Source organism: Theropithecus gelada, chromosome 1 (assembly GCF_003255815.1).
Source record: "Theropithecus gelada isolate Dixy chromosome 1, Tgel_1.0, whole genome shotgun sequence".
NCBI lineage: Eukaryota > Metazoa > Chordata > Mammalia > Primates > Cercopithecidae > Theropithecus > Theropithecus gelada.
In genome coordinates this window covers 164,256,839-164,283,193 of record NC_037668.1, presented here as the reverse complement: position 1 = coordinate 164,283,193, position 26,355 = coordinate 164,256,839, and the positions used below count along the sequence as shown (strand labels likewise).

Here is a 26,355-nt window from a genome sequence, read left to right as displayed (position 1 = left end):
GGAGAGGAGGAGGGAGTGGGGTGCGCGGAAAGGCAGCGCCTGCCTTTTGCCCTGACCCCATAGCACCACCTGGTGTCTCCTGGGACGGCGCAAGCGCCGCGCTTGCGGATGCTGGCCCCTCTCCCCGTCAGCCGACCCTCCTTCGAGCCGTGCCTCCCCTGCCTGTTGTTCCTCCTTCCTTGCTGCGCCACCCTGCCTGGCCCTTCACCGTCCAGTGAGTGCTTCCTGGCCTGGCCGCAGCTGGCTTACAGCCCCCTGCCTTTACCCAGGTCTTACTCCCAGGAGGTGCGTCCGGGCCCTGCCCACAGTGGGGCTGCACTGAAAGACAGTGGCCCCGGAGCAGGACAGCTAGTGGTGCAAGGGACAGGAGGATGAGTCGCCGACAGGCCCTCCCGGGCAGCCAGCAGAGGGCAGACTCTCTCCAGCTTTGGGCCCCAAAGGCTCCCATCCGGGCCTCTCCTGAGGCCCCTCCCAGAACAGGAGGGTTCCGTTGCGTGAGTGGAACCAGCCGTCCTCCTGGCTGCAGAAACGTGTCTGGAGCACCTTTCGTGGGCCACCCCCTGTGCTGGAGCCAGAGGGGTTACCAAGATGGAGCCCTTGACCCCGATTGCAGAATTCCCAGCCAGTGCCCACCCTGGGCTGGCATTCTCTGAACTCCTCCAGCTCTTCTCCCTGTCACCTTGCACTTTTCTATTGCTCTGCACCATTGATGGGTGTTATGCATGCATAGGTCCCTTTCTCAGAGTCAAGGAGGGGGCTCTGTCAAGGCCACTGTTGGAGCTGGTCATCTGGGAAATAGGTATACGAGGCCTCGTTGTTGTTAAAGCATCTGCTTTTGTTTTGAAAGTTTAGTGTGGGCACATTTTCGAGAAGGGCTGAAAGCAGAGCAGCTCAGCCCCAACGCATCAGGCAGGTGTGCCTAAGATGAAGGATGCTGCAACCCCTCACATGAGCCTATTACCAAAAAATGCGGCCTTCCACGGACTTGCTGTGGGGGCCCTAACAGCACAGCAGGCTGGCCCAGGCCCCTCCACCACACCCCTCCTAGGCAGAAGTGAGCTTTCTAGATTTGACGTGAAAGTTCCTCTGGTTGAGTTTCCCTCTTAGGCTGGGGCTTTCCAAGCTGGGAGAAGTTCTGAGCAGTTTTGGGGCCTAGCTGAGCCCTCCAAGACCAAAGTCCATGCAATTCCCAGGCCCAGATTTGGGGGTGGAGACCAGACAGGACAAGCCAGTGGTATTTGGCTGGTCAGGTCACTTCAGACAGTGTGGTTCAGTTGGAATTGATACTGAGAAGCAATTGGTCCTGAGAAAAAGCAGGAACGAATCCACTTTGATTCATTTCCACCAGGCTGCCTGCTAATTTTTTTTTTTTTTTTTTTTTTTTAAACAGAGTTTTGCATTTGTTGCCTAGGCTGGAGTGCAATGGCGTGATCTCAGTTCACTGCAACCTCTGCCTCCCAGGTTCAAGTGATTCTCCTGCCTCAGCCTCCCGAGTATCTGGGATTACAGGCACCCACACCCCGCCTGGCTAATTTTTTTGTCTTTTTGGTTGAGATGGAGTTTCACCATGTTAGCCAGGCTGGTCTCAAACTCCTGACCTCAGGTGATCCACCTGCCTCGGCCTCCCAAAGCCCCTGCTAATTTGATTGCTCTCATCGAGTTCCCTCCCAGCTCCACAGACACAGGATTGGGACACCAGAGTTCCGGTCTAAACAGCTTTATTGACCAGATGAGAAATCAGCTTGGGTACAGCCCATGCCTGCAGCCCTTTCAGTGGGTGGCTCCAGATATTGTTGTCCTTTCAGTCGCTGGGAGCAGTGAGGCCCAGCCCTTTCCCTTCCTCCCACCACCACTCCTAACTTGGTGCCTGGAAGGGCTGGAATGATGTGATCTAAGAGTCTCTGGAGAAGGGTGGAGTGGAAGAGGCAGGGTTTTGGGTTAAAGGGAAGATTCTGAGGTCGCAGGGCAAAGGAAAGGGGTGTTTGGATGAAGACTGAGGCTATGCCTACCTTCCTCCACATCTGAGGATCAAGCAGGTGTGGCAAGAACAGAACCCTGGCCTGGGCTCTGCTGGCCACAGCCTTAGGACCCAGGGTTAAGCCAGAGATAAATGAAGATTTGGGCCATTGATAAATGCCAATATATGTTTCAGGTATTTCATTAGGATCCCTCCATCAAGCAGGGAACTAGATGTCTGAGAAGATCAAATAACATCCTGACTTTGGGGTCCTTAGACCTGGGTTATTCTCCTCCCACTCCTAGTGGGAGGCTATCCGTTCCACAAAGCCTCTAAAGCAAGAGGCCTGGAGAAGCAGGGGCTCCTAGGACCCCACTGCCTGCCTCTCTGCCTGCGGTAGTGACTCCCTAAGCTGGGAGTCCTCAGGCTTACTCTGAGGGACACCAGGAAACCCACCTTCTTTCCCACAGAGGAGGATCTCTGGGATCCAAGAAACCCAGCCTTCCCCCCTCCTCATCTTTGTCTTGCTTCCCTCTCCCTCCAGCCTGTTGCTGCTGCTCCTCTGGGTGCCAAGATGTGTCCCCAGGTGTCTTGGCCAGCTGATGGTGGACGTGCAGCGCAAGAGGCTAAGAACAGAGCTCTGTGGGGCAAAGTGTGGGGAGAGGGGCCTGCTGTCACCTAGACTCAAAACACTGAGGTCTCCTACTGGTGATGGTGTCAGATCCCAGGCCTGGGGAGTCCTTTAGTGGGGTGGGACCTCAGGCAGACCCCCAAACCAAAGGGAGCCAGATGCCCAAGTTCAAGTCATTAGTGATATGTGGCAGGCATGAGAGAAATGAACCTGGAGGTCTCCAAAGCTGCTGGGAAGGGAATGGCGATGACAAGCGCAGGAGTGGGCAGGGCGTGGTGGGTGATGGTGGCCTCACTCAGAGTGGACCAAGGCCCCAGCTCCTTGCCCAAAACCAAAGCCCTTGGGCCCGAAGTTTTTAGCATAGCATCCTGCAGAGAGAGGAGAGAGAAGTGAAATAAGGGCATGTTCCTCCTCCACCCCCAGCCGCACCACCCACCCTCCTGCTGAAGATCCCCCACTCCTAGTGCCCAGCCAGGCCGCTAGGGAAGAAAGGTCCACTAGGACCCCCTCACCTCCACAGCACCCCAGTCTCAATAGTAAAATGGTGAAGAGGCTCTTGGTTCCACCCTGTACCCATTGCCCCAGCCACTGAAATTACAGAAGCATCATCTGCTGTAAAAGCATTGGACTGGGAGTTAGGAAGCCAGAGTGTAGCTCTATGCCTGCCTCGATTTGCCAGATGATGCTGGCCAAGTTGCTTTCCCCCTCTGGTCTTGTTTCCTCATCTGTACAATGAAGGAATCATACTAGATGTTCAGGATCTTGCATCCCAAGGCCAGGAATTAGTTTACATTCAGCAAAGGCAAGACTACTTAGCCCCTGCACCCCCTTGGGCCTCCTGACCCTCAATTAGAAGTGAAAACACCCACCTTTGCAGTAAATCTCGCCATCCTTGTCTGCCAGGGTGGTTGACTCAAGGCCTTTGCCACACTTGGCACATCGAAAGCAGGACTTATGCCAGGACTAGGCAGGGAAGGAAATAGTTAATGGCTGCCACCAGTGATGAGGGTACCCTCTACCCCAGGCCCACTCCCTTTGACATAACCATGGTATAAGGGCTCAAGCCACTTCTGAAGTCTGCTCAACTGGTGCTGCTGGGAGGACATGGCCCATGGTGCAAGGCAGTAGAGGGAGAAGGCCAGGGACCACATGCCACCTCGCACCATCTTCCATGCTATGTTGCAATGGCCTGATGATTAGGGTCACCAGCTATACCACAAAAGGCAGGTGAGGGGGTGGGTTTAACACCAAGGTAGCTGTTCCCCCCACTGGCTGGGCCAGATGAGCCTTCTCCAGACCCATCTTGCCAGTAGATCAGTGGTGTGAGCCAGGGCTTTGCACTCCTCCTGGTACTGTCACTTAGTACTTGAACGGCCCTCACCAGGAAGACCTCTCTGCCCCGTGTTGCCTTGGGGCATCTCATAGAGACACAAAGGGTCTTCTGTGGCCCCTGGAGAAACTACACTCCTTAGGACTTCCCCTGCTGAGTTTAATGCAATTTCATAGACTTATTCTCCTTCCAAAGTGATACTAGACAACATTGACTGTGGCTTCCTCTGTGCCAGGCCCTGTGCCAGGCACTTTACACTGGTGAAGTCAGTTAATGTTCACAGCTACCCAGTGGGGGACATACTGCCACCCTACCCTCCAATAGCTGATAGCCTTTGGGCAAAGGAGGCACCTAATTCTAGAACTTCAGAGGCTGGGCTGGTCCAGGAGAATCCCAATTACAAATACCTTCTCTGTGACCAGGCATCATATGTTTAATCTAGTCCTCACATCCATTCTGTAACACAGGGCAAACAGCTCTCCCGGAAAAAAAAAAGTGAGGCCCAAGTTTGTACACAGTGATGGTACGTTGCACAGATAGACTTCTTAGAAGCCAGCTCCCATCAACAGCTGGGCAGGCTAAGAGGCTGATGTGTAGACAGCTCTGCTTAACCCAGGAAAAGCAAGAGGCAGGCAGCAGTCAGATAAGACAAAACAAGGCCTTTTAAGGGCAAAGACACTCCTAGTGCCCAGGCTGGCGGATGAGAAGGGAAATTCATCCCCTCAGATTTCCTGGTTGCCTAACCTTGCCCATTGGCTTCTTCTCCAAAGAGCTGAAATTGGGGGACCTGGGTCTAGGTCGGTGCCAGTGCAACCTCAGTAGTCACCCAGCCTTTGCTGCCTCCTCTATAAAGCAAGGGGCTGCTACCCCAAGCTCTCCAGGCTGGAGAAAAACTGAATCACACCTAGACCAACACCTCTCCTCATATTTCCTAGCCACTCCCCTGCCAAAATAAGCTGAATCCCTTTGCTATTCATAAGCACCCAAACGTATTCCCAGCTCCTCAACATTTCTTGAGTGAGGCAATAGAAAGGTGGGGGCTTCTCCCTACCTTTTCCACTTGAATGCAAAATTATCTTATCCTACTCCTTAGTACAGCCCTAACTTTACCTTATAGCCTGCCTAAGTAATGGAAATAGTGATTCTTAGCTATTCTTAATAATTTTCTATTCTCATAATGAGATAGAACAAAAAACCCAACTTAACAATAGTATTAATGTCTCCTGTTTTCATATCCTTTAGTCAATGGCAAGGATCTTCATTGTGACCTCATAACAATCCCTGAAAATAAACAATAATAATAACAATAGCAAAACTGTACTGAGGACATATCAGGTACTACATTGCATGTTAAACATGTATTATCTCATTTAATCATTAAAACTGCCTGGTAGTCAGGCATGGTGGCTCACACCTCACAATCCCAGACCTTTGGGAGGCCAAGGTAGGTAGATTATGAGGTCCAGGCTGGTTCAAGACCAGCCTGGCCAACATGGTGAAACCCCATCTCTACTAAAACTACAAAAATTAGCTGGGTGTGGTGGCACATGCCTGTAGTCCCACCTACTCGGGAGGCTGAGGCAGCAGAATCGCTTGAATCTGGGAGGCGGAGGTTGTAGTGAGCTAAGATCGCGCCACTGCACTCCAGCCTAGACAACAAGAGTGAAATTCTGCCAAAAAAAAAACAAAACAAAACAAACAAAAAAAAAAAACAAAAAACAAAAAAACTGCCTTATTTTTCAGGGACCATTACTTGGTCCACTTTGCATTTCCTCCACTATTCAGGTCCACTTTAGAGCTGCAAAACTGAAACTTAGGAAGGATAAATTTTCCCAAGGCCACTCAGCCAATAAATGGCAAAACTAGGATTCAAAGCAGGCTGTCTAGAGTCTAAGGTCTTAATTACCATGCTAGGATTAACAATCCCTTCCCATTTTGCAGCCTTGGAAATGGGTTCAAAGAGGCTAAATGGCCCAAAGTAGCATTAACAGTAGTAACAGTAGTAAGAGCAAGGGCTTCAGAGTCAGACAAACCTGGGCTTGAGCCTGGCTTAGCCCCTTCCTAGCAGATCAGGGCAAGTTATGTAATCCTTCTGACTCCCAGTTCCTTCATCTGTACAACAGGGATACTAATCCCCATCTCCGTCCAACCATGACTGTGAGAGTAGAGAGTCTAACCTTGGCCTAAGTGTTAGTTGCTCAACATTTCTTGATCCATTCCCTTATCCCATTTCTCAAGGTCGAAAAGCCTTCAAAGCCAAAACCCAAATCCAGAAGAGCTGAAGATGGGCTCTAGGCCCAGGAGTTCCATAACCTTGTTGTGTGATCTTGGCCAAGTCACTTTTCTATCTCAGGCCTCACATGATGCTCCAGAAATCCTCTCTGGCCTCATAGCTGAAAGACATCTCCTCTGTGATTTTCTGACTACTAATCTGACACTGCAAACCCCGGGGGCAAGAGTTCTACCTCTTCTCTACTGCGGCCTATCTGAAGGAAGTGATCAGCTCAATTGGGAACTGTCGGTTTGCTACAGTGATTCTCACTGTGAAGTGATTCTCACTGTGCATTGGTGATTGGGGGCTACTGTCAGAATATCATGGGGGAAGAGCATGTGTGGCAATTCTAAACAGTGTGAAAAAAGCTTCCTAGGAGGCTCTGATAGGCCTGAACCTTGAAAATCTCTGCCCTGGGGGTATTTGGATGGGTTTCTGGGAGTCCACATTCCATGAAACAGAATGTATATTTTTGGGATCACAAATCCTTTGAAAATCTGATAAAAGCTATGGATCTAAGAAGCAGACATGTTCCCATGAAACTTTGCATATAATTTTCGGGGCTTTGTGGACCCTCTGCAGCCCATCCATGTACCCTTACATTCTGTTCTCCAATATTGGAGATACAGATTGATCATTGCCACTCCCTATGAATGGCCCATTGTCCATCAATGCTAGGGATGTTACTGCTCATGGCTGATATGAGCTCCTTGGAGACTGGAAAGCACAGGTACATGCAATCCACAGGAACAAAGGGAAGAGGTTAAACCCCAGTGCTCAGGCTGCCCTGAGCAGAGCTAGGGTCACCAATTTAAAAGTTCTGGAATCCACATATCAGGAAGATATCTCCCCCGATCCCTCTCATGCCCAGCAGCCGCCTTACCTTCCCAGCACCAATCACCTTCTCCGCAGCATAGACTGCCTGGCTGCATCGGGGGCAGCGTTCGGAGCCACCAATCTTCTGGGCAAATTTGGATGCATTGGGGTTGATGGTGGGCCTGTGGCCAGGGGCTCTGCATGGAGAAGGGCATGGGGTGAGGTGACTTACAATGTAAGTACAGGTGGGGCTGGCACTGAGAGGGCATGACCCTACCTTCATCTCATGCCAGAGCAGCGGGCAGTTCTCTCTGCCAGAGTCACAAAGGCTAGGGCCTCTAGGGTCATCTCCCATTTTACAGATGGACAAACCAAGCCTCAGCACAATGTTATTTCCATTATAACATCATACTTCCCTCGGTCACCCAGTTAACTCCAGATTCATTTAACACCCCATTTGCTAAGAATTGCCCTCCTCTGCCCCTCATTCCTGCAGCTGGTCTATTAGCAGATTCTTTCCAGGAGAAATCTGCTGATGAATCATTCCCACTGGGGCAATGACCTTGGCTGAAATTTGGTAACTCATCCATCATTTCCGTCCACCTCCCCAGGCTGAGGAGCCAGCCAGGCTGATTGCCAACAGCCACCATTTACCCAGAGGCCAGGGAGTGCTGTGGGGTAACGGGGGGTGGTGGGGCTGATGACACCCTATGGCATTTCCAAGAAAGGGAAATGACTTCTCCTCAGTAGTGAGAGACAGCAGGGCTGAGAGTGAGGCTGGTGTGGCAGTGGTGCTGCCCTGAGCCCCTGGTTTCACTCTGACACTCACTAGCCGTGGGACCCCAGGCAAGTCACTGAGCCTGGGCTGGATTTTCTCATCTATAAAAAGAGGAGGTAACATGGCAAAACCCTGTCTCTACAAAATACAAAATTAGCCAGATGTGGTGGCACACACCTATACTCCCAGCTACTCGGGAGGCTGAGGCGAGAGGATCACTTGAGCCCAAGAAGCAGAGGCTGCAGTGAGCCAAGATTGCACCACTGCACTCCAGCCTGGGCAACAGAGCAAGATTCCCTTTCAAAAACAAAAAGAGGAAATTGAACTAAGTAATTCTTGGGCCCCTCCCAGCTCTGACCCTTATACAAATATAGAATGCATGCTCCTTGCAGGGAGGAGCCTGGACTGTTTTAGTCCCTGCTGAATGCCCAGCTCCTGCAGCAGCCTGACACATAGGCGCTGCTCTGTGGTGCCTTTTAAATAACTGGTTTTCTGAGCCTTCCATTGCTTACCCAAAAACGGTTGCAAATACATGTGAGGCCTAATACAGGGGTAGGGGAGAGAGCTCAAGAAAAAGGTTGGGAGAGGATCTTTTACTCACTCCTCGTGCTTGATGCCCAGAGACTCCCCCTTGTCAGTGCTGAGGGTGCCTGCGCCCTGCCCATAGCCATAGCCTTTGGGCCCATACTTCTTGCCATAGCAGGACTTGCAGTAGATCTCCTCACCATGCACGGCCACAGTGGTGCTGTCCAGATTCTTCTTGCAGACCACTGTGGAGGGGAAGTGGATGCAGTGAGTTGAAGCTGGGGTGAGCTGCTTGCTCACTGCAAGCTTCCTACAGCTGAAGGTCTCTGGGCTCTTTGCATACATCATATCCTGATCTTTCAGGAACTGTCTAGAAATGGAGGCAGGTGGGATGACCAATGGGTGGGAGGACAGAGGGATGGGATCTGCATGTCTGACTCTAGAAATGCTGACCAACACCAGTTCTTCTTCCAGGACTCCCTGTGTGTCTCCTTTGGTCCTCTGCACTCCCAACCTTCCTAGGCTGCAGTGCAACACAGGGTTCAGAGGCAACAGCCTAGGCTGACCCCAAGCCACACAATGCCTGTTGAGGTTCCTCACTCTGCCCTCAACAGAGACCGTATGTCCCAATGAGGGAGGAGAAAAAAGAAAAGAAGAAGGGCAGAGTTTTCCTGCCTTCAACAATGGAATCCAGAAGAGACTATCTGTGTATGCTGGCAGGGAGCCAATGGGAAGAGATGCAGGTGATGTGATACCCCATAAGAAATGTTTAATATTTATTAAGTGCCCAACATGGTGGGCTCTGAAACGAGATGCAACTCATGCTAATCACAAGAGGATTTGAAGTTTCTAATCTCAGAAATCACTTTGCCATGGGAAGAAGCGAGGTCAGACACTGAGAACTTCCTGAGTCCTGAGGTAAGACAGAGTGGAATGGGAGGAACTAAGGATTGCAATGGTCTGAGCTGGAAAGGCTGTGGGCCTCCTATTTCATTCTGTTAATCTCAGAGGGGAGCTATGCCCAGCTATCCAGAGTAAAACAGTTTTGGCTGGGCTTAGTGGCTCATGCCTGTAGTTCCAGCAGTGGTAGGCCAAGGCTAGAGGATTATTGAGCCCAGGAGTGTGAGACCAGCCTGGGGAAGATGGCAAAACCCTGTCTCTATTTATTTAAAAATAAATAAATAAATAAAACTTTTAAAAATAAAAATAAAGTTAAAACAGTTCAGAGCCTGGGGTCATGAAGACTCAGACTGCCCAGAATTGAATGCCAGCTCTCTCCCTTTCCAGCTGTGTGCAAGTTATTTTGCCTATCCAGCCTCTGTGTCCTCATTTTGTAAATGAACATAATGTCTGCCCCAAAAGCCAGTGGTGAGAATCAAATGAGATCTGACATGTGAAGTACTTGGCACAATACCCTGTATACAACAAGTGCATAATAAATGTTGGCTACTCTTATTAGTATTATATAAAGTTAGTACCATCAGGAGACAAGGAAGTGGGAGGGACAGGCCCCGGCCTCAAGAGATCATTGCTTCTAACCTCCACATACTCCTCTCAACGGATTCAACTGCATTCTATTTCTTTACTTGTCCTGTAATCCTAATTCGGTTTGATCATATTCCTTAAATATTGGAGTTCTGCATCTCAGTTGGACACATCCTCAAATATGTCCTGAACATAGAAACCGAGGGATACCACTGGAGAAGCCACGCCTCTTACCACCCTCGGAGAAGCTCTCAGCTCCTTTCCTTGCAACTGCCATCCTCTTGTCTTTAAAAGGTCCAGCCCTCTGCCAGCTCCTCTCTCACCCTAAGCCCCAGGTTGGAGACTTCAGACTAAATAAGGACCCTCTTGTCCTGCCCTGGAGATCTCTATCTCATTCCAGCACTCTGGGCCATCCAAATATGGAACTTCCCACCATTCCCCCGGGGCCTGGTTCCCAAGAAGGAGGGAGAGCAAACCACAGGCCAAGGGCTCCAACATTCCCTTCTAGGGTGGGAAGTCAGGAATTGGCCTGGAATTGTTTTCCTGTAAGATCCAAATTGAACTGAAAATTCCAAGACCAGAGAGAAGGCAGAGTGCCTGGGGGAACAGAGGTATCTTTTGGCTGATCTCTCCAGTAGGAGACCAGGAACTCAGCCCAGGGCAGACCTCAGGGCCTGCAAGTTGACATCTTCCAGATGGTTCCCCTACCTAGGACCTCCCTGCTCCTTTCTGCTTTGCCTCGGCCCTTCTGTTCTCCCAGAGGCCCAATCCTGCCCATGGTGGCCTTCTGCCCCTCTACCTCCATCCAGGTGAGGTAGTGAGAGACTCTGCAGCTCACTTGTAAGATCCACCAAAGACTCAATCAAGGAGAATTTTGAAGGCAGGCCTGAATAAATTTCTACCATATCACGGTAAGCCAATAAGGGGGGAAAAAAAAAGACTGGATTTGTTGGAAATGCATACTTCCAGATGCCACTTCGGTGGGCCCTTGTGATGCTGCTTGGAAATACAGGGAAAAGGCAGCCCCAGGGGAGAGGTCAGAGCCCTCTCAGAAATGGAGAATGATTCTCTGCTTCTGGAAGGAAAACCAAGGCCCACAAAACAGTTCCAGATCACGTGTTGGCCAGATGCAGGGCCAGGCCAGAACCCAGCCCCTGACCTCCAGACCTGGTTGTTTTCTGCCAGCCATGGCTCCCCTCCAGTGGGCCATGCATGTGGGGCTGGGAGGGTGAAAAGTGACAGTAAGCCTCAGTCTGCGGGTGAGGAGACACTGGTGTCAGAGGGTGCACAAGGCTTCCATGAGCTTCCCCTGTGCTCTTGGATTCTAGGGAACAGCCCAGGGCCAACCTGCAGGGCCTGTTCCATCGACCACCATCACAGAGCTCTTCTTTCCTCACAGCTGGCTGCTAAACCCAACCTTCCCCAGGAAGGAGGTGGGTACAGCTCAGAGATGGGCACATAGCCTCAGGGCAGGTTCCCAGCCACGGAGCTGAGCTTTCCCACCAGCCTCTGAACCACCATCTGCTCATAGGATCTGGCAGCCCCTTTCAAGACCATGGTAGTGTACTGCAGGCCTTCTCAGTCCCCACTCCCAGGCCAAGCCCAGAGTGAAGGTCATTCTCCCCAACTTTGCCTATGACATCATCATGTCTTCCTTCTGCCCATTCAGACCCTCAGGAAAGGGCACTGATATGGTTTGGCTGCATTCCTACCCAAATCTCTCCTTGAATTGTAATAATTCCCATGTGTCAAGAGTGGGGCCAAATGGAGATAACTGAATCATGGGGGCAGCTTCCCCCATACTGTTTTGTGATAGTGAAAAAGTCTCACAAGATCTGATGGTTATATAAATGGGAGTTCCCCTGCACAAGCTCTCTTGCCTGCCGCCATGTAAGACATGCCTTTGCTTCTCTTTTGCCTTCTGCCATGATTGTGAGGCCTCTCCAGCCATGTGGAACTGTGAGTCTGTTAAACTTCTTTTCTTATAAATTGCCTAGTCTCAGGTATGTCTTTATTAGCAGTATGAGAGTAGACTAATACAGGCATGTAGGTGGGCAAGCTGAGTAGAATCTGGAGCCAAGGACCCACACGGTCACAACTGTTTTTGGGGACCCATCCAGGCCTGGCCAGTGAGGGAGGTGGCCCTTACTGCCCTTGGCCCAGACCTGGCTAGCCTCTCCCTTCTTTGGGAAGGAAAGTCCTTTGATTCAGTGGGCACCCTGAATGGGGTGGACACTTATCACCCACTTCACTGGAAAAGAGAAATGTGCTTCTTCCATTCATAAACAAATCTTTGTCAGGAACCCACTGTGTGCCAGGCACTGTGCTAGGCATGAGGAATGAGCAAGTTGTGGAGATGGCTCAGCCTGCTAGGACATGTGCAGTGCTAGGGGGTCCACTTGGTGCTCTGATACCCAAGAGCCGCACCGGCCCTGAGACCCTAGCGTGACCTGAGACTGCTTCCTGTGGCTGCTCATTGCATAACACCCCCACCCACCGCCCCCCACCCTCCCTGGAGCCCTGTTCCCCAGCCTGACTTTCTACAACTGTCTCTCATCCGCAACGCCCCTCACACCCTGCCCCAGGCCCTGCTCCTTCCTTCCTATGCCACCCCCTGAATTCCTGACTTCCCTCAACCCTCTGACCGACTACTCCACAAACAGGTCTACAGGCGGGCACTCCCACCCACAGCTGACCCCTTATGGTCAGTGATTAAGCAACATCTGAGAGCAAAGAGAGGGGCCCTTAGGATCCCAGCAGCCTAGACCCCCTTCCCAGCCAGCGCCAAGCTCTCTCTTATTCCCTCTGGAAAGATAAACGGCTTAGAAATTCCTAAGAGTAGTGAACTGCTGATAACAAGACGCTGCTGTTTCTGGCCTCCTTTGTAGGCTGGAAGCCAACAAAGCTCCACTAAACCTTGTTTACTCCCCATTCATCAGACGCAGCCCTGGAGCTGTCACTCCAGGCCCAGCTGAGCAGGATGTGGGGCCCCTGCTGCCCTATGCGGGGTGGCCTCAGGTTGGTCTGCCTAGCGACAGGCAGAGATGCAAATGGTCATTGAACAGGTGGCTGTTGGCCCATCTGGATCCTACTCTGGAGCACAAATCATGAAACTTTGCTTCATGTAATGCGGAACAGACAGGACCCCATTCTTGGATCTCCCAGATGGGCTGGGGCCTCAGCCCCTGGTGAGGGCTTCTTTTATCACACCCTCTTGCTATAGATCCCTCAGCAGTGTGCGTGTATGTGTGTGTGTGCATGTGTGCGTGTGTGTGCATATCATTTCTTCAACACTCATAATTATTTTAAGTGCTTTGTTTCACAAGCTTCTTTCATTTTAATTCTCACAACAATCCCAAGAGGTGACTATTATTACCTCCACTGTAATAATGAGAAAACTCAACCAGAGAAACTGAGTAACTTGTCCATCATCACACAGATAATAAACACCGAATCTTTTTTAACTAAGACATTCTGCTACCATCCATTCTGCCTACCCTCATGGAGAATGTACCTTGGTGGGCACAGTGGCTCACACCTGTAATCCCAACACTTTGGGAGGCTGAGGTGGGCAGACTGCTTAAACCCAGGAGCTCAAGGCCAGCCTGGGTAATATAGGGAGACCCTGTCTCTCTGAAATTTTTTTTAAAAATTGGCCGAGCATGGTGGCATGCATGTGTAGTCCTAGCTACTCAGGAGGCTGAGGTGAGAGGATCATTTGAGGTGGAGGTTGCAGTGAGATACTGCACTCCAGCCGGGGTGCCAGCGTGAGACTCTGTCTTAGGAAAGAAAATGCACCTTGCCTCTTCTTCTAACCCAGGCCTTCTGCTCTGATCACAATGAACCAACTCATTTAGGAACCTGAGGAGAGGCTTCTCCAAGTTACCACATCCTGGAAACATCACCTGGTCCAAGTACCAGTGGGCACAGCATCACGGTATCAGGATCCCTGGGTCGACCTGACCTCTGTGAGTTGCTTGGTATCTTTTGTCTGATTTCCTACTCATCTAGGCTTGTGACTGGAGCAAACCTTGCTCCGGCTTCTTAGGAGTAGATATCAGGGAACTTTGCACTCCCCCTTCCTCTCATCCCAGGCTAAGTGGGAATGGGAAGTGAAGAAGTGAATGGGCCGGGCTGCAAGGGGCTGAGGAAGGAGGAGCCCTGCTCTTCCTCCAGACTCAGCTTTGCCATGAGGTTGTGGCCTCTGTTTCCTTTGAACAAGATATAATTAGGGTCCAAAGGGCTGAGAGTATTTTACTCTGAAATGATGAAATCATGGCAGGGAGAGAGAGAAGAGAGAACTGAGTGGAAAGTTTTCTTAACCAAGTCTTTACAGCTTGGCTTTCAGCCCCTGAACGCCTGCCACCCCGACCCACTCTGGCCAGTTTATCCCTTAGAAAGAAGCTTCTGAACGGAACAAAGAGGCCCTTAAGTGCTTCCCTGCCCAGCTGCGCTTCAGCCAAATGTCAAGCTGTTTACATCCCACGGGACCAGTTCCCTGGGGTGTTGACAGGCCCAGCCTGTGGGGGCAGGCCTGTCCAGGGTGTCCAAGACAACAGCAACAGGGCCTGGGGTGTACTCACTGCACAGGAAGCAGGATTTATGGAAGCTGTTGCCTTCGCACTGAACCTCTTCGGCAAAGTAAACCGTCTTCTGACACACCCCACATTTCTTGCCTCCTCCCCAGTTCGGCATTCTGAAAAGGGACACAGAAATGGGAATTAATTTTACAGGGAGATGGAAATATCTCAGATTGTCCATGACAGAAATTCAACAGCCAGAGCCGGAGGAGAGAAAGATGAAGGGCAGAATGCCCAGTGGGGCCACCAGGCCTGGCAGAGCACTTTCTGCTAGCTCTCGACAGCATCCTCACACGTTACTCAGGGATTTCCTCCCCCAGTGTAATCAACAGGTCTTTACGGAGCAGCTGCTGCATTTTCAGCCCTGTGCTAGGCACTCTGAAGGATATGGATCAGTAGAAGAAACAGGCTTTATAAAGAAACCTGCAGCGACAATAAAAATGGACTGCCTACCCCTATACATGTCTCAAAGAGAATGTGGAAGGGAAGAAGCAGACAGACCAGAGCTGGGAAAACGCAAGTCCGTCCATTTGTATGAAATTCACAAATGGGCTAAACTCATATTGTCAAGGGATGGACACATGGGTGGAAAAGTTACTACAGAAAAGCAAGGGAATTATGATCACAAGCTTTTACCTTGGAAGAGTTACCTCCAAGGGAGGGAAGGGACCATGACTGGGTGGGAGACCAGGCAGGCTGGCAAGGCACTGCCTGGCAATGCTCTCCTTCTTAACTTGGATAGTTGTCATATGGGGGCTTACTTTATAATTATTATTTGAACTGTACATTGTGCATACTTTTGTATATAAGCTATAGTTCACCACAAGAAAAAAGGGTTTTTTTTGTTTTGTTTTGTTTTGTTTTTTTTAAAAAAAGCAGGGCTGGGTGCAGTGGCTAATGCCTGTAATCCCAGCACTTTGGAAGGCTGAGGTGGGCGTATCACCTGAGGTCAGGAGTTCCAGATCAGACTGGCCAACATGGCGAAACACCGTCTCTACTAAAAATACAAAAATTAGCCGAGTGTGGTGGCATGCCCCTGTAATCCCAGCTATTCGGGATGCTGAGGCAGGAGAATCGCTTTAACCTGGGAGGTGGAGATAGCAGTGAGCCAAGATAGTGCCACTGCACTCCAGCTTGGGCAACAGAGCAAGACTCTGTCAAAAAGAAAAAAAAAAAAAAAGCACAGGGTAGGCACACAGGGCAGAGTTATCAAGCTTCAGAGGAGGCGCTTTTACAAAATCAGATTTAGTAACACCACCCCACATCTAATGAATTAGAAGCTCTGAGAATGAGGTACTTGAGAGAATGAGGTACTTGAGTCTGAATTTTTAACAAGCACCCCAGGCAAACAAAGCAGGTGGCCTGGACCAACTTTGAGATGCTCTAGATGTTGGTTCAGATCTGGGGTCCCGATGCCAGGCAGGTTTGGCTCAATCTTGATCCTGTCACTCACTGGCTGTGTGACCTTGGGCAAGACAGTCAGTCTTTCCAAACCTCGATTTCTGTATCTGTTAAATAAGGATAAAAGCCGGGCGCGGTGGCTTATGCTTGTAATCCCAGCACTTTGGGAGGCTGAGGCAGGCGGATCATGAGGTCAGGAGTTTGAGACCAGCCTGACCAACATGATGAAACCCCATCTCTACTAAAAATAGAAAAATTAGCCGGGTGTGGTGGCGCCTGCCTGTAATCCCACCCACTCAGGAGGCTGAGGCAGGAGAATCGCTTGAACCTGGGAGGCAGAGGTTGCAGTGAGCCAAGATCACACCATGACACTCCAGCCTAGGCGACAGAGTGAGACTCCATCTCAAAAAAAAAAAAAAAAGCAGATAAAAATCGTGACTTCACCGAGTATGTCTGGCGATTAAATGAGATATGATACGTCAAAGGCAAGGCACAGTGCCTGGCACATACACGGCACACAGAAGTCCAGGCGATGCCTCAGGTCAGTGCCCGCATGGCCACAGAGCAGCACAGAAGGTAACACTAGTGAGTGTGGAGAACAGATGGGGCCGGCTTCTCTCCTTCCATTTCACTCACTCACTCAACAGACATGGCTGAAGGAGGGAGACCGTCCTTCCAGCTCTTTCAACAGAAGTTCATGAGGGAAGGGTTATACAAAGCACCACCTACAGTGGGTACAGGCTTGGTGCCAGGGGTTGCCCAGGACATGGTGAGTAAAGGACATAGGGAGGTGCTGGGAAATAAAGGGGCTGGAAGTCAGAGGGGTCTGTTGCCTCAGGAGGCAAAAGAGTCTAAGGAGAGAGCTCACGGAACCTGTGGCATGGAAATGTTGAAAACAGGGATGTGGCAACCAGAGCCCACCCTCCTGGTAATAGGGCTCGTGCCAGCAGCTAAAGAGTCAATGTCAAGGGCAGAGGGAGACAGTCTCCACTACTGGAGAGCTTCCCATCTGAGGGCGACACAGGCCTCAGCTCAAGTAGGGATCCAGGTCACGTTCACCACTCTGTCCCCACGCCCTGCATAGCACTTGGCATGTGGCTGTTCATATACGTGGCCAGGAAATAGCTGAGGAATGAATGAAGGATGCACTGATATTGAAAGCCATGGCTTCTGGGGCCATTCTCTCTGCATGGTGAATCTCTGCAGAGCCTGGTTCCCAGTGGAGGTGCTTGATAAGTGTGTGCAGGCTGAGAGGCAGAGCTTACTGTGGGGAAGTGGTATTGGTGATGCTGGGGAATCTAGGTAGACGGTGCCTGGTGTATAAGCCCAGTTCTCCCTTTCCCAGGTTCTGGACCAGCCACACCTCCTCAGGCTCCCACACATCGCTGACACACCTGGCAGGAATTTCTGTAACTGCTCACATCCCCATCTCTATCTTCCTCAGATAACCCATGGGGCCTGAGCCCCCAGATCCAGAGACAGTCCCCGTTCCCAGCCTCTGATGTCACGCTGTTCCTTCAGCTTCTTTCTGTTCTGAGGACTGCTAGCTGCCCTTGTCAAGCAAAGGTTTGGGGCTGAAAACCATACAATATGAAGGAGAGTTAGACAGGAATGGCAATCAGCAACGTGTATCATGGTCGGCCTAACCATCAGCCATTTCCCAATTCTTCCTTGCTACAAATCCCAATTTTATTCAGGCCATTGAGTGACTGCGGAGATGCCCTTTCCCCAGATGGAGGAACAGAGCCTGTGTCTCCTAAGCCAACCACAGAGATTCTATTCCCCTGCCGGTGGCTGGATCAGGAACAGGCTGAGACTGCTTCTGGCCAGTGAGATGTGAGGGGAGGTCTGCTTGGGAAGCTTTTGTGATAATGTGTCCAGTTGTACAGACCCACACAGGCTCTCCTCTCCCTCTGATCAGGTGACTCAATGTGACCCTTGGAACTCAGCCACGGCACCCACACTGCCATGGACTGAATGCCTACTATGCATCAGATGGCTCATCTGCATCATCTCTTTATTTTTTTTGAGATGGAGTCTCACTCTGTCACAGAGACCAGAGTGCAGTGACACAATCTCTGCTCACTGCAACCTCCATCTCCTGAGTTCAAGCAATTCTCATGCCTCAGCCTCCTGAGTAGCTGGGATTATAGGTGCCCACCACTGCCACCATACCCGACTAATTTTTGTGTGTGTGTTTTTTTTTATAGACGGGGTTTCACCATGTTGGCCAGGCTGGTCTTGAACTCCTGATCTCAAGTGATCTGCCTGCCTCGGCTTCCCAAAGTGCTGGGATTATAGGCATGAGCCACCGCTCCCAGCCGCATCATCTCATTTCATCCTCATCATCCGAAGATAAAGAATGTATGCCCACCTTACAGACAAGACAAGCAAGGCTCAGAGCGGTTAGGCAACTTGCTTATAGTCACACAGTTGGAAGAGGTAGACCTAATGCAAGGACTCTAATGCAAGCTCATCTATTTCTGAGTTCTCTGTGCTCCAATCACAATGCTGTGGCCCTTGCATATTTAAGAGGGGCTGCTCGTGGTAGGCATACAATACATCAGTGCTGGCCCTCTTCCTCAGCCTTCTCCAACCCCCTGAACCAGCAGGGGACATACTCAGGCCCCTAGGAACACCCCTAAGGGAGGAAAATTCCCCCAGCCACATGGTTGGGAGCCAGTTCCAAACACTGTTTTGTTACAGACACAAAAGCCCTTCTCTCTCTGGGGGAGACCCACAGCTCCATACAGGCCTCCCCTTGTTTTCCCTGGCTCCATGTCAGGGGCCCACATCCAGCAGGGCCCCAGGGAATCAGGACCATGGGCGGAGAAATGGGTGAAACCCAAGGACCTGCCAGTAAGGAAAATCTGCTCAGGACACCTCTTAGCTTTTAGCTAGGCTGCTCTTTGAGCCTGGTAATTTAGCTGGGGTAAGGGTAGGAGGGTCTCCCCTCAAGAGCCCAGTGAAGGGACAGGCCTCTATTGCCTTGAGATGAAAAGTGATGACTCTGTCCCTAAACCCAGGAAGGGTTTCAGGCGGTGCCTGTGGATGGGGTCCTGTTCCCCTCTGCCCACAAGAGGATCCCTCCAGGTGACCCTGCCTGTGGGGAAGAGGCTCAGCTGGAGGGAACCCTGGCAACAGGCGGGGCTCAGTCTCCACTCCACCAACTCCCTTTCTGCCCGGCCCCTTCTCTCCAACAGCCAAATTCTGCCTGTAGGGAGGCCAAATTGCCTTAAAAGGAAACCTGTTTCTCAGAGTTCATGGAGTGCCTTAGAGGGACACTTGGCTCCTTCTTAATTGCCTTCCCAGCTCTTGGGGACAGAGGCCCTGCAGAAGGGACAAGAGAAGTTCCTGAGGTCAGGGTTCAGGCTGTACAGGTCAATGGTTAGGAAAACAGGAGCTGGGATTCAATCAGTACAGATTCACCCCTTCGTAGCTGAATGATCTTGGGCAAGTTACTTTCCTCTCTGAGCATCAATTTGCTTGTCTCTAAAATGGATCACATACGGACTCCCTAAAATTGAGCTGTAAGGATTAAATGAGGATGTATGGAAGTGATGGCCAGCACACTGTAAGTGCCCACCCCTCTGACTACCACTCACACGACTGGCCCAGTCATACCTCCACACCACACTGCTAGATGTGGGCCAACCGTCCACATGTAGCTAGTCCACATATGGAAGGAATGAGGCTTAAGAGGTAGCATGCCAAATAGGGCCAGGAACTCCTGATTCATCTGCCAGCCCAGCAAACGAGTCTGGGACAAGTTACTTGCCCTTCTTTGGGGTTTAGCTCCCCCCAGCTGTCTGTGATGTCCCATTTCACTGTGTTGACCATCTCAACGGAGAACAGAGCCTGAATTTTCTACTGAATGGCTGGAAACACGTGGTCAGCTATTTTCCTGAAATGGCTGGAGGCTAGAAGCCTGCTGTGTCTGCTGCTACATCTTCCTAGCCTGGCTGTCCCATTAGAACTGTATCCAGATCCCCAGTTAGGACTGTACCCAGATCCTCAGTCTTGAGACGAGAAAGCCAAGGTGGCAGCTCTTACAGCATCAGTGAAAGGAGAAGAAAAAGGTCACAGACTCTCGCAGTTACCCCAAATCTCATGAAAGTCAGGCTTGGCTGGGTGTGGTGGCTCACGCCTGTAATCCTTGCACTTTGGGAGGCCAAGGCAGGCGGATCACTTGAGGTCAGGAGTTCGAGACCAGCCTGGCCATCATGGTAAAACCCCGTCTCTAACAAAAATACAAAAATTAGCCAGGTATTATGGCGGGCACCTATAATCCCAGCTACTCAAGAGGCTGAGGCATGAGAATTGCTTGAATCCAGGAGATGGAGGTTGCAGTGAGCAGAGATTGCACCACTGCACTCCAGCCTGGGCAATAGAGTCAAAAAGAAAAGAAAAGAAAAGAAAAGAAAAGAAAAGAAAAGAAAAGAGAAAAGAAAACAAAAAAGAAAAGAAGAAAAGTCCAGCTCAGGCGACAGGTTGAAGGAACCATCGCAGAGATGTAAAATCCCTAACTGCCAGCCACCAGTGTCTGAAGGCAAGCCCCTTCTTATCAAACCCTTCAAAACCATCCCATATCTTTATTTCTCCAGTGGAAAAATCCCATCTCTCCCATTCCAAAATCACTTATTCCCTAGGGCAAAAGAGAGACTGACGGCACAGGGCCAAAGTCCCCACCCATGTGCTCCAGTAGAAACCTGTCAGATGTTTATCTAGTTCCCTCGCATTAGCTGAGCTGCTTAGTATCTGCCAGGTGGACAGGAGGGCTGGCATCCCTTCCAATCTGTAGCTCAGCTTTTGCCTCCACGCCCCAGTGTCCAGAGAGCAGCTGAGGGTAGAGAGGGAAGGAGGGGCCCCGATGGTCAGGGCTCAGAGCCAAGTCTTAGAGGTGATACCTAAGAGCTCAGGAAATCAGCCTCTCCTGAAGGTCCGGGTCCCGGGTAGGGGGAGAATGGCTGCCATGGAGATGGGGCAGGCATCGCCTCAGCTTTGCATATCCCACCTCATGTTTCCCTCAGAACCCTGCACATGACCCGCCTCTCTGAGAAAGTAACCAGCATCACTGAGCTACCATCACTCCAGGCCCTATGGGACTCCAGAACTTGACTGTCATTCTAGCTCAGGGATCCTTCTCTCTATTGTTTGAGTTTTCTCTTTTCAAATCCATGTCCAGTGGCTCTTGTGAGACTGTGAGCTGACAAGGGTGGTGTATGTCTCTCCCTTTCCCCACTTGCCCCCGTTGCGTTCTAGAGCAGAGCTCCCTACTCTCGGAGCTCAGAAGTTTGCAGGGTGCAGTGGCTCATTCCTGTAATCCTAACACTGGGGGAGGCTGAGGTGGGCAGATCACTTGAGGTCAGAAGTTCGAGACCAGCCTGGCCAACAGCATGAAACTCCATCTCTGCTTAAAAAAAAAAAAAAAAAAAAAAAATTAGTCGAGTGTGGTGGCACACACCTGTAATCCCAGTCACTCGGGAGGCTGAGGCAGGAGAATCGCTTGAACCCGGGAGGCAGAGGTTGCAGTGAGCCAAGATCGTGCCACTGCACTCCAGCCTGGGGGACAAGAGTGAAACTGTCTCAAAAAAAAAGAAGTCTGAAGGTCAACACAGGTAGAAATGGAGGTCGTTGACTTCTTTGTAGTATTTTAAAACTTCTACAGGAAATCCTGTATTCTAATAAAGCCTCACAGACAAATTAACAGATAGGGTTTCCTTGTTTTTATCCAGATCTGGAATGATGTTGGTTATTCCATGCTGAACAAGATGGTGTGAATGATTTTTCTTTGATTAATTTTTAAAAAGTTAAAGCAAATTAGCACTTAGGCCTTATAAACACAGGTTGTTTGCAGTTGACATCCCAGGAAGCGCCAACCCACGTCCCCCCCCCCCACATAAAGAAAGCCAGGCACACAGTTGGGGGTAGGGGGTGCTGGCAGCCTAGCTGGGGCTGAGCTCCAGCTGCTAACCTTCCATTTCTTCCTCTGTTGTCACCGCTGAAGACTCAGACACTGCCTTCTGGCCCTGGGGAAGCACTGGAAATACCAGAGTCTGGAAATGCTAGCTGCCCCCGTATTTACACACTTTACCATACATGGGAATGACTCAGTGCTGGCGTCAGACACATTCCTAGGGAGCTGCGTAGTACAGGAACGTCCTTACCATATAAATTCTTGACAACTGGAAACAGCAGTCAGAACCCAGGACCCCTCCACCTCACCTTCTCTGCCCTCCCCTCAAGTTTTACTAGCTCTCTCTCTCTTTCTCAAGCAGGCTCTTTTCCAGGCTTCTTTTCTTTCTGCAAACCTGGCTCTGAAACTCAACATGCAGAGGTGGTGAAAGCATATCCATTGGTGGCTGGCAACTAACTCTCAGGGGTCCCCTCTGCTCCTACCTGGCCATGCAACAGACTGAAAACCCAGAGGTCAGGAGTTCTAACCCTGACCCATCCAAGTGAAAGATATCTTCCTTAAATAGTTTATAAGCCACTGTAAAGCAACTTGTAAAGCTGATGTGTTTCACAAATGGCAGATATTTCCTTAGTGAGTTGATATGGAAAAAGGAAATGTAGAGGAGCAAAGAAAAATAATAGGGTAGTGACTGAGCATACGTTCTGAAAACAATCAGCTTATGTTGGAATGGCAGCTTCAAAACTGATCAGCTGTAATCCTGAGCAAGTTTCTTACTACCACTGAGCCTCAGTTTCTCCATTTGTAAAATGGAGAGCATCAGTAGCTACTTCATAAATTGTCCAAGATAACACATGTGAAGTATTTCTCACACTGTCTGGTACACTGCAAGTGCAGATATCTGGTTATCCTTATCTTAAGGACATGCCAACTCTAATACCTATTGTTCAGTTTTGTGTCTCTTTTGATATTTGACAATATGCTTGAGTAATGCCAAATGGCTGACTTGGAGGAAAAAGTCTTTTTATTCTCACTAGCACCTCTTTGGATCCCAAAATATTTAACCCATGTGTCTTCATCTAGCCAGCCAACGTTTCACAATAAGCTAGGCTTACATAAATATTTAAAGCTTTAGCAACCTGCCAGAAAAGCCTTCCCAATTCGCTTCCCCCACCAGGAGACGGACAGTGAATAAAAACTATGTTGCCAGGCGCAGTGGGTCATGCCTTAATCCCAGCACTTTGGGAGGCTGAGCTGGTGGTGGGGACAGGGAGGGGATCACTTGAGGCCAGGAGTTCGAGACCAGACTGACCAATATAGTGAGACACTGTCTCTAAAAAAAAAAAAAAAAAAAAAAAAAACCGGCCGGACGCAATGGCTCATGCCTGTAATCCCAATGCTTTGGGAGGCCGAGGCAGGTGGATCACCTGAGGTCAGGAGTTCAAGAACAGCCTGGCCAACATGGCAAAATGCCATCTCTACTAAAAATACAAAAAATTAGCTGGGTGTATTGACAGACATCTGTAATCCCAGCTACTTGGAAGGCTGAGGCAGGAGAACCGCTTGAACCTAGGAGGCGGAAGTTGCAGTGAGCCAATGTTGCGCCATTGTACTCCAGCCTGGGCGACAGAGCAAGACTGCCTCAAAACAAAACAAAACAAAACAAAAAACAAACCAAAAAAAAAACTATGCCTTTTTTTCTCTCACCTGCTTGTCAATCTACCCAAGTGGAAAAACTGGCTAGTAACTATTTGCAAGGTTTATGAGTGTCCAGCAGGCCAACTCAGCTGAAAGACCATTGCTACCCCACTCATTCATCAAATATGTACTGATCACCCCGTCAAGTGTCACTACACTCCCAGGCTGCAACTCTGGCCCAGTCAGGACTCACTAGCTCCAGAAGCAGATGCACATGTGTACAATTAAAAGAGCAAACACCTGGGCCAGGAAAGAAGGTGCTAAGACAGACCAGAGGCAAAGAGGCCATAGCACCCCTGTTTTTCCCATTTTATTAGCAGGCCAGTTGCCGAGCTGATGCGCCTTCTCTTTAGTTTCTCTCCTGCATCCCCCGCATACCCTCCATCCCGGGCATCTCAGGCTTTGCAGACAGTTCTCTCCTCCCTCTCCTCTAACCCACACTACACCCTCTGCAGGATAAACTTCCTTCCTCATCTGCCTCCGCCCCGGATATCCTCTCCAAGGCAAAAGGGTCATTCACTGGAAGACCGTGAGCAGGAGGAAGCTGGATTTAGGAAACAATGGGTAAAAGCTGCCCATCAGCAGTTGAGGGCTGAGGACAGTCTCTCTCAAAAGAGGTAGCCTGGCCTCCTGAGCCAGAAACCAGCTGGAGAGTCAGGAGGCAGCAGTTGAATGAGAGCAGGGGAAGCTCAGTACCATCCCCAAATCCTACCTGGGGAAAATCCCCAACATGCATTCTGAGAGGACAGAGGGAGACAGGCAGCACCTCCAGCCTCCTTAGCTTCTGGGAGGAAGGAAAGGGATGGGGGGGGGACAAGAAAGAAGATAGTAACTGACAGATCACTCCTGTGTCGGAGGTTCTGTAGCATCCCTGAAAGAAATTGAGGCATTGAGAAGTTAAATAGTTTATCCAAGGAAACCTGTGTGTTAAGTGGCAAATCTGAGTCAAAACTCTGCCTTCCAAACAATCCCCCACAAAGACTCCAGGCCACCTCTTCATGATACACTGATACACTTTCTACCAGGGCCCAGTGGATTTCCTCGGTGCCACTGTGACAGTATCCCAGCGTGGGGAGGGCCTGCCCATTCACTCACTCTCAGGGAGCAGCAGGGTGGGTGGTGGGAGCCCAGGGCTCTAGGCAGAGCCTGAGCCCACTATTGGTCCAGCCGATTCCTGGGTCCCGGTTAGATCACAACAGCACCAGAACCAGAAGCACGCAAAATATTCTCTGGTCTGTACTAGTAGATACATACCTGCCTCAGAGGGCTGACTGTTAGCTAACACATTGTGATTTGCTTTAAACGCGCTCAACACCAGTCCCTTTCTTACTGCCCAGCTTTCAAGGCCTGAGGCCAGAAAACACTGACTGCAGGCTCTTTCAGGTTTCAGTAACCATCACCATCTAGCACCAAGATTTGGAGTGGAGAGGTTTCCATGCAGTTCTTTCGCAAGAGGGAAAACTCACACCTGCGCTCAGGGACACAGATGTCCAAGGTCAGGCCCATGAAGCCAGATGTTTGCCCCACCCCGCCCGCAGGCATTTTCTCCCCAGCAGGAGGGTGAGGGAGGGGGTGGCACGGATGCCCTCATCTCTCTGCCACACAATGAGCGTCAGTAGCGCGCAGAATCGCCGATTGTTCTGCCCGACCTGCAGGCGGTTGGGGGTAGCCGGGTCGCCCTGGGTCACGGACACGCGGAAGCCAACTGTGTCCAGGAAGCCCAGGAAGGCCCGGGATGGGGAGGGACCTAGTGCCTCTAGGAAAGAGCAGCACTGCCCGGGCTAACTGCGGTCACTTCTCACAATTCCCCGCCTGTGACAGCCCCGGGGGCCGCGGCGGAGCGAGCAAGACCGGGAGGCGCTGAGGGCGTGCCCAGGCGCCCCTCCGCGGGGCGCAGAGCCGCGTGGCCCAGGGCGCACTCACCTGGCAGCTGGCTCGGCGGCGCACGGGCGGCAGGCGCTCTCGGAAGTGGCGGCTGGGTGCGCCCGGCCTGCGCGCCGTTTTGTTCCGCTCCGGGGAAGGCGTGTCCCGGGCCACGCCAACCAGTGGGCTTTGCACACTGCACCACTCCAGGGCTGATGTCATGGCGCGAAGCCCGGCGGTGCTGCCCTCCCAGGCCCCAGGACTGCCCGGCCGGCAGGGGCGGGGCAGGAGTCGCCGACTGTGGGGGTGCCCCGCGCTTGTGCTGCGGTCCCACTGTGCGCCCTGTCGCCGCCACCGCGGAAAACGTCTTGCACGTGCGAGGGACATTTCGGGGGTTTCCTGTCGGTCAGGTGAGAAGGCGGAGATGTGACCTTAGAGATCAGACCCATGATAAACTTGGGCCCCTAACGAAAGGGGTGTCCCGAATTTACATGCCCTGGTGCCAGAGGGTAAGGGACACATCTTGGGCGCCAGGGTAAGACAGACCCTTCCAAGGCAGGTCTGATTCCGCCCATCCACTCACTAGCTGGGCCCTGGGCCTAGACAGCCCCTCTGGGTTCAGGGTCATCTGTGAACGACCTGTAATCTACAGGGATGTGAGGGGCTAAAAGGAGATCCTGTAGGACCCGCGACCTTCAGCAGCACCCGGCATGTAACAGACAGTCAATAAATGTAACTCCCCCTCCAACAGCTCTTGCCACTCAGTTTTTCCCAGTCTTCCCTGCTACCCCAAGGACAACACCTGGGAAAAGGTGTTCTCCCCCAAAAGCAGCAGTTCTGAAAAGTGGGTACCTCCACAGAGGGGCTCCACCCTTCAGTAGGACAGACACAGGCTCAGGCCACTCAAGCTGCCCCTGAGGCAGTTTCCAGGGGGCATTCTGTCCCCACCTCCTCACCCAGTCCCCAGCCCTTCCTGAGTGCCCTGTGCAGGCGTTTCAGGGGGCAGAGATGCTAACAGCCTCCAGAGGTGCTGCCTGGGTGGGAGGAGAGCCCTCACTCCTTTCCTGAATGGGAAACAGCCCAGAAACCCAATGTTCTAGACAGA

At 51.1% G+C, this 26,355-nt stretch overlaps 2 protein-coding genes across 5 annotated transcripts in view; one reads left to right on the top strand and one right to left on the bottom strand.

Moving 5' to 3' along the window:
- Positions 1–1,705: 1,705 nt before the first annotated feature.
- CSRP1 (cysteine and glycine rich protein 1) lies at positions 1,706–25,500 on the bottom strand. Of its 4 annotated transcripts, none has more exons than XM_025392014.1 (6): positions 25,311–25,500; positions 14,378–14,490; positions 8,386–8,554; positions 7,074–7,203; positions 3,458–3,551; positions 1,706–2,956 (listed from the first exon to the last, which is right to left on the bottom strand). In XM_025392014.1, exons 2-6 carry the CDS (start codon positions 14,487–14,489, stop codon positions 2,880–2,882), a joined length of 582 nt encoding a protein of 193 aa, XP_025247799.1. In that variant the 5' UTR covers position 14,490; positions 25,311–25,500; the 3' UTR covers positions 1,706–2,879. The 4 variants fall into 4 exon arrangements, with proteins under 4 accessions (XP_025247799.1, XP_025247816.1, XP_025247789.1 ...); XM_025392031.1 differs by having other exon boundaries at positions 7,092–7,203; XM_025392004.1 differs by lacking the exon at positions 25,311–25,500 and adding an exon at positions 24,856–25,079.
- Positions 25,443–26,355, top strand: part of LOC112631578 (BEN domain-containing protein 2) — a 30,832-nt gene continuing 29,919 nt past the window's right edge. The window contains exon 1 of the mRNA XM_025396979.1: positions 25,443–25,660. Within this exon, the coding sequence (XP_025252764.1) occupies positions 25,466–25,660 (195 nt within the window). The 5' untranslated portion in view covers positions 25,443–25,465. The remainder of the gene's footprint in view (positions 25,661–26,355) is intronic.

Excerpts from the sequence above, each read along its gene's own strand:
- CSRP1 (XM_025392004.1), bottom strand. The coding sequence starts at position 24,929 with ATGCCTGCGGGCGGGGTGGGGCAAACATCTGGCTTCATGGGCCTGACC. Across the intron at positions 7,204-8,385 it reads CTGGGCATCAAGCACGAGGA|AGCCCCTGGCCACAGGCCCA; the intron begins GTGAGTAAAAGA and ends TTCTCCATGCAG. Across the intron at positions 2,957-3,457 it reads TGGCGAGATTTACTGCAAAG|GATGCTATGCTAAAAACTTC; the intron begins GTGGGTGTTTTC and ends CTCTCTCTGCAG.